General features: G+C 34.5%; 1 protein-coding gene across 2 annotated transcripts; it reads left to right on the plus strand.

The window, feature by feature from the left end:
• Positions 1–566: 566 nt before the first annotated feature.
• Positions 567–13,357, plus strand: LOC105194217. Of its 2 annotated transcripts, none has more exons than XM_011159032.3 (3): positions 567–1,094; positions 9,189–9,522; positions 10,714–10,892. In XM_011159032.3, the coding sequence occupies exons 1-2, from the start codon at positions 1,019–1,021 to the stop codon at positions 9,515–9,517; spliced, it is 405 nt and encodes a 134-aa protein (XP_011157334.1). In that variant the 5' UTR covers positions 567–1,018; the 3' UTR covers positions 9,518–9,522; positions 10,714–10,892. The 2 variants fall into 2 exon arrangements, with proteins under 2 accessions (XP_011157334.1, XP_011157333.1); XM_011159031.3 differs by having other exon boundaries at positions 572–1,094; positions 9,189–9,404; positions 10,714–13,357.
• Position 13,358: the final 1 nt, after the last annotated feature.

Here is a 13,358-nt window from a genome sequence, read left to right on the forward strand (position 1 = left end):
TTATTAGTGAATAATTATTTAATATTAAATATTTAATATTAAAGTGAAGTTTGCGCAAAAAATGGAGTAAACGTGCCATTTATTATTAATAATATATTTAAAGAAATGTTTATTTCTTTAAATTTCAAAACTGCATAAATATTTTTCTAATATTCCGTGGATATTAAAATAATACCTCAAGAATATTATATAAAGCGGACATATAGCATTAACTTCCACGATATTAAAATATATTAAATAATGTTCTCGGAATATTGACGGTAATATTATTTTAATTTTTAATAATATTTGTATAATATTCTAAAAATATTGTGTGCTTACAGGGAAACTTCATCGTGGATTCTTGTTTTCTGACGACATTTTTGAGCTTTCAAACCTCACGTATATCAAGAGGCGTTTACGCGTTTACCTCAAGATGTTAAGAACGCGTAATTTAATTTCGAAATTCCCGCTCGAAATTCGGAGTCGGGCTGCTCGGCGAGATATCGATAATCGCGCGAGATCGACTTCGAGCGCGGCTCGGCGACGACGACCTCTCGACGGCTCCAATTGGCTTCGATAATTGCAAATGGTCGTTTAATAACAGATGATTGAACGCGTATCGCGGCGCGCGGCGTGGCATTCATCTGTCAAAAGCGGTGGCGGCCGGCCGACGAACGTTGTGATGCGCCGCCGGTTGACGCGCGTCCGTTGAGCGGTGAACCGGCGAGGCGCGGATCCGAGGACCCCACCGGGGGACGACCCTTGTTTTTCCCGGCTTGGCGGCGACGACAACAACAACGACGACGACGACGGCGACGGCGAGCGGTGGCGGCGGCGGCGGGCGAAGGGTACGACGGCACACGACGGCGACGGCCGCGAGAGAGCGACAGAGAGGGCGAGACGCGCGAGCGTGCGTAGCGGGCGGCCTTTGAATAACCGACGCGTACGTTTATTATTATGTGATCGCGGGTCGCGCGCGCGGCTTCACGGCACAGGAAGGCAGAGACGACGACTCTTGGAAGAGAGCCGAGGGAAAATGCGGAGCACCGAGCACGTTTTCTGCTATCTCATCGTGGCGACTCTCGCCGTTCTGCCGACGCTCGGTCGCGCAGGTGAGTACCCACGTTGTATGTTCATTCTCGCGTACACGTCGCGTGTACGCCGGAACGGAACGAGAGAGAAAGAGAGAGAGAGAGAGAGAAAGCGAGAGTATCGTGCCAGGCCCGCTGTCTGGCTGGTAAATTGAAGCTCGTCGCGAAATTGGTTCGTCCGAGCGAGTCGTCGTAGTCACCCCAGCTTAGCCACAATGGTCTTCTTCCGCTCTTTCTCTCTCCCTCCCTCTCTCTCTCTTTCTATCTCTCTCTTCCTCCTTCTGCCTTTCGTCTCCCCTCGGTTACCCGTCGTTCCTTCTCGAAATCACGCATCTGAAAGACGACGAGAGAGCACCCTCGTCCGATGCTACGCGGAATTGTTCGGACCAACCCGCAACACGTGTGACGACGCGCGTCGTGTGCGCTCGTGTTCCTCCTTTCCTCCTTTCTAGCGATTCCACGCCACGAGAGAATCGAACTTCGAAAACAATTGCGGTTTTTCCACGGCGCGAGAACCGTCTGTATCCCGCGAAAATATTACCCCTGGTAATTTGCCGCCGGCGTTACCTTTATTTATTTTTTTAAACATTATTTTTGTACTCTGTAATTACGCATGGCTATTTTTTTACACGCACCAGTTGCGACTTTCATGCGCTTCGCAGAATTGCAGGAAGCACGAACGACGATAATTTAGCAATATCGCGCTTTACGATCTCGTTGACGGTACGACGCGCGATGTGATAAAAATGCAAATAATTGGCGCGACAATGCTGCCGTTTCATGGGCGTATCCAGAAAGAGGGAAGAGAAAGGCTCAAATCCTCTGAAATTTTAAAAATTATTTGCGTGACACACAATGGCAGAAGATCGACCTTGCCAGTTGTGCCCGTTCACAGAGACTTACTAAAGATATAACAAATTGCTTTGAAAAAAAAAATCTTTATATATTATAATTTTTCGATTTTGTAAATTTTACTTAAGGATGTATCGAACATACATTCTTTCTGCAAAGTAAATAAAATTTGGAAGTGTGTTAATTTTAACACTTGAAATAAACTATTTACATATGCAAGTTGTGCGAATTAGATTATATTTTGATTTAGTGACATATATTTATAGTTTTGTTTATTCTATTCGATGTTAAAAATTTAATTATTTTTTACAACATTAAGAAAAATCTCAATCTTTTTGTATAAGTGCTCTAAGTATTCAAGATGATTTAAAGTTTAATTGTGATTGACTGTTTAGTTATTTTGTGAATAAACAAATAAATTTTGTTTATTTTACAGAACTGATCTCTGCATCGCAATGAAACTTTACATAAATCATCTTGAATATTTAAAGTGCTTAAAGTACTTAAAATTCAGATTTTTTTCATTATTTCTTATTTCATTATTATATATACCTATTTTCATCAGAGCACATATCTACTTTTAATTGAAATGACTTTTTATCTAGATAGAAAGTCGCCGACAAATTTTTTTTCCATTTTTGCATACAACATAAAATAATCTGTAATTTTTTCATTAAGAAAAAAAGTTACGATTGGCAAAATTTAATATTTTTTTATAGGAAGTAATTAATTTTTTATTAGAAAATATTAATGGTTAATATGATTGAACTGTACACCTTTTTTGTGCAATTAAATGATGAATCAATGTTTACTTAAAAAAAAAAAAACGTATCGGACTACATACTTTTCGGACTATTTACTTTTTCTAGAATTTTTTTCTCAGTGTATATTGAAAGATATCGAATCGCTCTGGAAACGGAGCACGATATTGATGCAAATTGCGCCCGCGCGTTTCTCTATTGACGCAATCGTCGAAATTTGAAGGTAACATCAAAGTAACGAACAAAAATATACATCGCAGTTCATGTCACCTCCTTTCCCTCCTCCGGCGATCGAATAGCAAATAAATACGCTCGCATCTCGATCTCCGTTGAAATATTTTTCTTCCCATCGTGCTCGCTGATTTATCATCTCTCGCATCGTTGCGTCTAGTTAATTACGAAAGCGAATTTGAAACGCTAAATTACGATGGCTCCCGTGTTTTTTTTCCCTGTAGTAATTGCAACGTTGAAAGGAACGGCGAGGTGCTCATTTACAGTAATATACCGTCTTCTTAGGAATATGTTTTTTATTATCTCGTCACACATTTTTCGATCTGCGCATCCGTGTGCCGATTAACTTCCTCCTTTTTTTTTTTATTGCGTGACATAACCGCCGATAGCTTCGGGGTAGAAATCGGACCGTGACGCAATTAGTGCCGTGTCAGTTTATTACGCGAATATTGAATTGCACACTTTTTCTGCACCTAATTAAATTGCGTGCTGGATATTCTCATTACTTCGTGATCATTACTTGCTACCGAGGGTGAACATTTACGTGTAAAATGTGGGTAATCTACGTCACACGTATTTAGATCAGATTTAGATTGAATCGAAAATAGTGAAAATTATATTGCTTATTTTATTTTTATTATTACTTATTATTACGTATTTTTATCTTACAAGTATTTAAAATTTATATTTGAACTTTAAAGTCAAATATATTAATATTATATATTTTTATTTTATAAGTACTTAAAATTTATACTTAAACTTTAAAATTAGATATATTGACAATCTTGTAACCTAATTATTTTATTCTATATTATATTATATTTATAACAATTTAGAACAATTTACATTGTCTGAATTGTCTGTATGAAAAAGATTCATGTAAACAACGCAAACATACGTAAATAATCTATGTAGACGTAATCTTGAAATGTATGGCAGAACCCTGCTCGACATATAATGCTACGATATATTTACCGTTTCTTATGTTTTACATCGTTTTTCATAAAATTTTCTACTTGGAGAAACTGCTTTGCTTTGTGGCTTTTCCATTTCGTTACTACCGACGTTGTTTAGATTCCTTATGGAGGAAACATCACTTTGCATTCTTACTTCGTTTGGATACCGTAACTTATCGATGATAAAGTTTACTTATCTCGGATAACTATTCCACATTTTTACCATTTCTAGTAGATTACTTTTAATCTCGGTTCGAGAGATTATTTTTTATGCCCTTTCAAAATTCTGAAAATTGGAGAAAAAAAATTCTTCTGTTAAGAGAAGATTACTTAATTTTTTAGTTTCTTCTTTTAAATAATTTTTAAAAAATTTTTTCTTTTAAATCTTTACAAGGATTATATTTTTAACAATAATCTTAAATGCACTTATTATTTACTTGAAATGAGTAATATTTATATAAAATAAACTTTTGTGTACAGAAAAATACACTTATTTGAATTAAGTAAATATTATTTATTTTAAATATTTTGCAAGTTGTAAGCGTCAAATTTCAAATAATAAATTCTAAGCATTCAAAATATATTCCGAATTCTAGTAATTTATTATTTTAATCAAGGGTATTAAATGGAAACAAAAATTTTATTTCCTTATTGTTTTAACTTTTGTTTGATACAATTTTAATATTTTTCGAAAGAGTATAAATTCTTTTTTTCATGTCGATAAAATTTTTTTGATGTGCATTTTTTTTCACCTTCAGACAACTATCAAGAAAATATTCTTTGTGTAAGATAATCGTTACTTGTGAAAAGAAAAAAATTAAAATGAGCAAGCAATCGCTTTTCTTGTGTAATAGAGATTGATATTTTTTTTTTGTATGAAAAATACATTAATCCGAGATTAAAGTTAATTCTATCTTGATAGAAACGAACCGTAGAGGTTTTCCGGAAACCCAAGACGATTTATCAGCCAAGTAATCGTACGGATCCGTCGTAATCAGTTTTACGACGTGGACCTTTGACGTTGTTTCATCTGCTATCTGTTTTTATTGATCGTATATCTGTGTCGGCCGTATCGCGCCGCGGACTCAAACGAGACGAGAGCAAGACGAGGCTCGACGATGGCTGCGAGGCCTCTTGCACGCCGTTCCACATTGCAACGGCTCCGTATCAATTTAAATAACCGGAAGGTTATATAAGCTCGCGCGCCCGAAGAATTCGTCGAAAAGAAAATCGGCAGTACGGTATTCGCGGGTCGAATATATCGGCGCGCGCGTTCCGGAGCACGTATTTTAGCATCCTTCAGTGGGCGATAAAATGCGCAATTTCCTCCGCCTACTTAGCTCCTACTTTCATTACAAGTTTGTTTATTTGAGTTACACGTGCATTGCACGTGGCTGCCCGCCCGTGCATTCTTGTAATGCAATTACAAAGTAATGTACACGGTGTTAATAAAGAAACATATTGTCGAAAATACAAATTCGCTTGGCCGGCATCGGCCTCTGGTTACAGCCTTTTATGGGTTTCCTTCCTCCGCTTTCTTCCCTAATCAATTTCCTTAAAAGGATCTAGATATACTGTACGCTTCGGGAAATCCCAAGTAAAGATTTGGCTGCCTTAATAAATAAACGAGAGACGAGCCTGCGAGGGATACCGCGTTACGCGTTGCACGTGAAATCCTTGGGCGAATTCGCGTTTACGTGGCGAAACTCGGTCGGACGAAATTGGATAGTCGACGCGGAATTGAGCGAAGACACGCAAAGCGTATTCTCGTAGCTTTCTTTTCGAGTAACATTTAGTTTTATGGGCATCATCGTAACGCGAGTTTTCACTCCGAGAATATTGAATCCGCGTCTGGACCTGTTCTATACTTTTTATCGTATTTTTAACAAACTCTTTTTCCCGTATCAGTCGATATTATTTAAAAATCGCGATAGCGATAGCAGCAAGTCGATACAATTTCATATCTTCATATTCGCACAGACGAAGTTTGCGGAATTGCATTTCGTATGCGTTGTTATCGGAACATTTTGTTGATCGCGATGTTTTGCAATAATTATATTCAAGATACCGTCTCATACGATGTATCGGATACAAAATATCAGTCACAATTCTCCTTTCTGTTAAATGCTGCAGCTTTTTATGTATTAATGAACAACAGTTTTAATTATTTTTTTATAAACTTGGACTTTTAATAACAAAGACATTTATTTTTCATAATAAATTTCACTATTCTGGACGCAGATAATTTGGAGCTGCTTCGATCTTAGGTGATCGTTCGTTCGCTATGTTTATACCTAGAGATAGAAAAATAGATATTTCTCTCTTCAAAGTAAAAGATCGAGTAAAAAACAAATTTTTACAGAAAAATACTGAAATAAAAATATAGAATTTATTTTTGTCTAGTATTTGTCATTAATTCGTTTAACGTTATGTTACTTATTGAGTTGATAACGCTTGTTTGTTAATAAATAAATAATAAATACAAAATTTTTTATATATCCCTAGTGATTAAATAAATACAAAGAAAGACATGTTTAAAACAACGAGCTTTGAATTTAGTTTTCATTTCCGACAATGATCTAAGTATTCTAAATATAACTTTAGCTATCGCTACTTAAGAATATATCCGACATACAATCTTTGGAAAGATAATAAAATTAGAAATGTGTTTAATATTAACACTTTAAATAAACTATATATATATGAAAGGTGCGTGAATAAAATTATATTTTTATTTAATAACATATTTTTGTAGTTTATTTACTCTATTTGCCATTCAAAATTATATTATTTTTTACAACAAAGAAAAATCTCGATTTTTTTGTCTAAGTATTTTAAATATTTAAAATGATTTATATAAAGTTTTATTATGATTGTTTGTTTTAATATTTTGTAATTAAATAAATAAATTTTGTTTATTTTATAAAACTGATCTCTGCATCACTTTATACAAATCGCATCTTGAATATTTAAGGTATTTAAATTAAAATATTCAAATTTTTTCATTATTTCTTATTTTATTATATCATTATTAATTATATTTTCATTAGAGCACATGTCTAACTTTTTATTGAAATACCTTTTTATCCCGATAGAAAAAAATCACCGCCATTTTTTTTCTGTTACTTTCAAATGCAATATAAAACAATCTGTCATTTTTTATAATTTTTTTATGCTTCGAGAAATGTTTTATACATCTTTAATCATTATGTTACATTTTTTATTGTTTATCCATTATCACATTTTTTTAGATGAATACAAAAACAGATTTCTACAAATATGACATTAAATGTCGAGAGAAAATACATAATCGGGTAAAAAACATTCAGGATCGAAGTAAAAAAACTGTTTTTTACCGAACCTTTTACTCAAAGTAGTCTTTCTAGTTTTTTTTCTCCCTATCATTTTCATCTTTATTTTACCTCTCAATGTCGCTTCGGATCTTATGTTAGTGAGGAGAAGATTGTTGCATAATCCGAATATAATCTTAACCCGTGGTAGGAATGTCTCTTCGAATGGAATTCTCCTTCGATCCTGGCGCGATTTAATGGCGGATCGTTCGCCGTGGGACTTCATGAAAATGAGATGAACAGACTCTTTGTTCACCCGAACGATCCGATTTTACGACGTTATCGCGGAAAAGTGATCCGTATTGTGTGTCGCAGCTCCACGAGACTGCAATAAATGAATCGAGAATACGATATCTCGAAACTCTGAAACTGTTGAAACTTTATGCCAACGACGGCGAATCTGCCGGTCTGAATTACGTGATTATATTCAACCGCGCCTTACATGATCGGCTAACATAAATTGCGACGGCGGCATTATAAAATCGTATTTACGGCACTGGAGATGCGTAATGCTAATTTTATTTGCGAAAGTAAAATCTTGTCATACGAGAAATTTTTTTTTTTCTTGCAACGATATACCTTTCTTTACGACGAAGTCACGTTACTCTTTATTGGCAACAATTTGTGTAATGACGTGTACATTTCCGCGTGTACTTCCACGTTGATATTGCAACGAGCGGAATCACGTAGGGCGACGTTATAGAATTAATGCCATAGCAGCCATTTAAATCAAAAACAAGCCCCATAATACGCTTGATTCAGCCTCAGTGCGGTTAACCCCGCCTCTCCCCTTTCCTCGCCCCGTATATGCTGTTGATAAAACGAATTCATCTCTATTAACTGATTCAGCCAATCATGCGTCACGCGGGCTCGATGGAGTTACGAAAATGCTATTCATCCTCGTGTCTCTTTGTGTCTTCTATTCTGTATGAGGTAATGAAACGTTGGTCGGCGATAACGAGACGGATAAGAAATATAGCGCGTTCGATTAAGCCTCACATGACGCGCGTAATCATCGATGTATGGCACTCGATGTATGGCACGTAGCATTTGGTCTTGACAATTACTTAGCTTTATCTCCTTAAGATTGTACAGGCAGAGTCGTCTCGAACAAAGAGTCGCGCACAGTCCACAAAATCATTTCGTTCAATGTAGAAATTTATTTATAATATTTTATTGCGTTTTGAAACGATACGTGTTTTTCTAATGCTTTCTTAAAAAGATAAAATAATTAATCTTTTTAGAATGTCTCAGAGAGCGATCGTCCTCCTCTTTCTATTTGCTATCGCAAATTGTTATGTTTATATGACCGGATTAAAGTCTAAGTGTTATCTTATCAGTCATAATTTTGAAATTGCTTGCACTATTCGAATATATTATTTACGATGATTGTGAATTGAATTTAGCATTAATTTAACAGCATTACTTCTTTAGCAGCGAGCGAGCGAGGATCAATCTCTTTATTATTTCAGCGGATAACGCAAATATTTTCGTTTGACTAGATTTAACACGTAAATGCTTTATTGACTTTGGATTATACATGTAGCTTGAAAGTTACTACTTGTGTTGTTGATTTATTGTCTTTTTGTGATCTCTTTATGAATTTTTTCAGCGAACACTTATTTTCCGAGCTGTTTTAAAATATGTCGCCGATATTTCTTTATATATTTTCTTTATATTTTTGTACTCATTATATAGTATGTATCACGAAATTTAATATTCATATGAAATATTTAATGATGAATGTAGTAATTATTATTTCTTGACAAGTTTTGTAATTTTTCACAAATGTTTCTTTACGTCGTGAAATGTTGCATTTTTAATTAATTTGCACGTATAGCTGCAACGTTAAACGAAGATCCGGAGATTGCGAGTTTACCGAACGCAAGTTGAAAGAATACCGATGCTGGATTGACTCGTTCTCGGCGTTTTCATCTCTGAAGTATTGATGGCGATTCTTTTCAGAGACCGACCACGAGGCGCACAAGCCGTGTAACACTTCGGAACTCATCGTGCAGTGCGGTAAAAATGAGAGGTGCCGTGTAACCAACACTGGCATACAGCGGTGCGATTGCCAACGAGATTTTTCTCTTGTTAATGGCGAGTGCATTAAGATTACGTCTACGGCGGCGAACGCAGTCACCACCATCAAGCCGGAGCAGAGATCCGAGGCAGCAGGAGGTACGTTCACACCGAGCGGTGCAACGTATAATGCTCTGTCGAATGTTCGTATGATGCTCTCTTTAGCGAAGATTTTACGACGAACAAATTTGGGACACCTGTTCTTCTATTAGATAGGGTAAAGTTGCCTATTATGAGATACCTTTATTTAAAGGCTTATAATTTATTTAATTTATACTATTAACTCCTGTTTTTATAACCAAATTATAGCAAATATATTTAAGTTTCATCTCTAAAAGTAAGCAATCGATAATAGTTATAGTTTGTTGTATATGAAATTTTTTGCCAAAAGTACCGATTTTGCTCATTCAAAAAAAGGATTCCTAATATGAGACACAAAGGTTTTTATATATGAAATTGATCTTATCGACTTGGATATTACTAGGTTTAAATTAGACTTCAGACTCAAACCTAGTTGGCCAATCGAATAACTCTTTCGATACTCAAAAACTTTTGTACGTTATATTTTTCTCCAAAATCAATTCTATTAGAGATATTTTAAAATTTTAGTGCTAATGCTGAAAGCCATAACTTCAAGCCTCATAATACAAAATTCCTCAATGAAAAACTTTGTTATAGCATTTTGAAAAGCTCTCGAAATCAGAATATGCAATAATAAATAGGAATTTTGTAAGCGTCTCATATTACGAGTTCCACGCTTTGCGGTTTCATGATCACCAAATGTAATATTTATAATTAAGCAAATCATGACATTCCGTATTTTTCTATTAATACGACTTTACTCTATCATTGCATGCAAAATTTATTATCAAATATTTGTTTATTTTATAATAAACAAGGTTTAAAGACTCATCTCAATAAAACTTGACAACATCCAATTTCAAAATTTTTTTTTTCAACGATTGCATGCATGATCTAATAATAAATTTTCTACTAAATAGATTTTATCCCAAGAGTAATAAGTTTATGATGGTACTAACCATATGCGTATACTAATGTAACAGAAACCTTGCTTACCTCATATTAGGAACCTGTCCCATAATAGGCGACTTTACCCTATAGTTTCGATAAAGTCGCACGTTATCACGCTTTCAAGAGACATTTCACACGCGGACGCATAAAATTCAGCCTAAGTCAGCCTTACGCTCTCATGGGCGGTCTTAACTTACTATTATTAACTCGTGATTAGATAACACTGTTTAACTTCATTCATTATTCATTCATTATTCTGTGACGTGATGAGAAAGCGACAGGAAGAAAACGATTAATCCGTCAAAGTTAACGAACAGCGACGGCTAACGCCAGTACCGTTGGCGAACTAAATTCTCAATCAATCAATTTGATTCAGGTAACTCCGTAGCCGCCGGTCTGCTAATACCCACCTTCCTCATAGTAGTCGGTGTACTACTGTATTTTGGTGCGAGACGGTACAAATGGCTACAACGATTTCGGCAGTATCGTCACAATCGTTACGGCAATGTCATAGTCACGAGAGACGACGATGACGACGACGATCCACCGATAGCGTAAAATGATAAATAAAGGAACATAAATTCTAAGGATGTACTGGTCGCGTGTACCAAACGAATCGAATTTGAATAGGTGCGATGTATGCTTGTCTGTTGATAGAACGTAGTTACGAGGCTGTAGTGAACTTTGATACGAGAATACACATATATATATATTCGGTCGACGACGCTTGTTTGATTCCTTTCGGAATCGTCACCAATGTAATTCCCGTGCAAGTATCAGCAGGGAAGTACAGCTATTAGGCGCACGAGAGGCGTGGGACGAAAATGAATTACGAGGCCAAATGTAAAGATGCACTCGTGCGAGTAATTATGCTTTTATAATTAATCCGGAGATGAATTATCAAACGCATGACATTGATTGGGAGCATAACGTACGAAAATTATTATTATTATGACTGCTTAATTGTGCATGTAATTATAACGATTATACACTTACAGTTTCGAGAGATGGAATATTTTTCTGGCGAAATTTTAGCGCTTACTTTATCCACCGAAAACGTAAAAGCGTTGTTACTCTCACGCTAGTTGCCGAATCTATATTTATATGTGATGATTGTAAGAAATATAAAGCATAATGGACTTTATAATAATTCTAAGCATTCACTGAGAGCATAATTTTTTACAATTGATATTAATAAGCTGGTCAGTAAATCTTACATAATATTAATAGGTGTATAATAATCAGGTGATCGTTTCTCTCATCACCATCCTCGCTGTAGCTGAAATCTAGGAAAATTATATTAAATGTTGTGTCATTATTGAATAAGAAATACATTTATTCTCTTTTTTAATAATATTCAATTAAGTAATGTGATCGATACGAATTTATCTTTTAAATTTTCGTAAATTAGCTTTTTGATCTCTGTAAGAAGTATTAAGTATAATTAAATTTAAGTATCGAAAAGGAGATACTTAAATTTAAGTATTTAACAACTTCTATATAATATCTTTTACGAGCATAATATTTTTCTATTAATCCATCACATTACTGATGTTTCAATTAATTTCTGGAATATTTCTGGATTATTTCTGGAATATTTTGTTCTTTGTGCCGTTTGCTTTTATTTATCTGATGAATACCAGATGAATCAAATCATTTTTATAGATCCAAATTAGTACTTACTTAAACTGCAGGAAATTCGGAAGCGATTGCATTTATACCAAAAGTATATTATTTAATCTCTTTCTAATCTCTTCAACATTTCTGTAATAAAGTAATGTAAATATTCTTTATTATTCAGGACTGCATGTTCTTGCCAGCAACAATTTCTTCCTATAATTTAATCTGATTGTGATTTGAAGATGTATTATCTATATATCATTTATGATGGACGCGGGTTTTGTCTCGTGTGAAAGATTAAACAAGTAAGCTTTCGAGAATTATACATATTATATACGTATCCTATTCTTGTACTCTATCATTTTTTGTACAGAACGTATTAAAATCCAAAAAGATCGTAGCAGTTATTCAGTGTATAGTAATAACCTTGCCGTCTAGATTTGATATTTTTATAGTTCGCAAGTACAAATCTGAGAGTGGCGAGTGGTACTGGCGAATTATTATTGCAATAGTTTTAATATAGCGACAACTCACGTTTATTATTGATCCAAAGTATGGCTAGTACTGTCTGCTTGTTTGTTACTATATCAGTACATTTGAATAATTTGACTGAATATCCTCTGTTACTATTGCAGCCACGTTTATACAAAAGCCATAACAGATATTTGTTGAATATTGGCTCCATGCCAGGAATATGTTCAGATGTTCTATGTATCTTTTTCCCGTCGGAAAACGAACTATTTACAACGATTGCAATTTGTGTTTGCGTGGCTCAGTTAAGTTTTCAATCATATCTCTGTGATGTATTTTATGTTATGTGACTGAATCTTTATCGTTAATCGATTGCATTTTTTTAGCACAATGAATAATGATCAAGTATTTTCCGTGTAAATATTGTGTATTGTTGCTGATACCAATGTTCGATACATTTTTATTACTTTATGTACAGGACGTTTCTGAAAAATCTGACTAAACTATGAGCTTATTTCACTAATCTTTAATGGATCTTTATTCGAAAAAGAATATTCTGTTCAAAATTAGATTTTTTAAAATAAATTTTTTAAAATTTACCTTCTGGTTTACATTTAATTTGTGATAGAAATTAAATTTAGATTAATTATTGCAACTAAATTCCGGATTTTTTGTAAACATCCTGTATATATATTTTGCACATTAACAGGCAGTGTAAGTAGCAGCATTATTTAAGGTCATTTGAAAACAATTGTCGCTTTAAACTTTATTACGAAATTATTCGATTGCCTTTACGATAACGGATTTTCTCGATTCGACTTTATAAAGTGTATGAATTTCTTATAATGGCAGATATTTTTTTCGTTGTATAATTTATATGTCTCATTTGTATTATACAGTACAAATAAAAATAAAGGTCTTCAAAAGTTC

Source organism: Solenopsis invicta, chromosome 6 (assembly GCF_016802725.1).
Source record: "Solenopsis invicta isolate M01_SB chromosome 6, UNIL_Sinv_3.0, whole genome shotgun sequence".
NCBI lineage: Eukaryota > Metazoa > Arthropoda > Insecta > Hymenoptera > Formicidae > Solenopsis > Solenopsis invicta.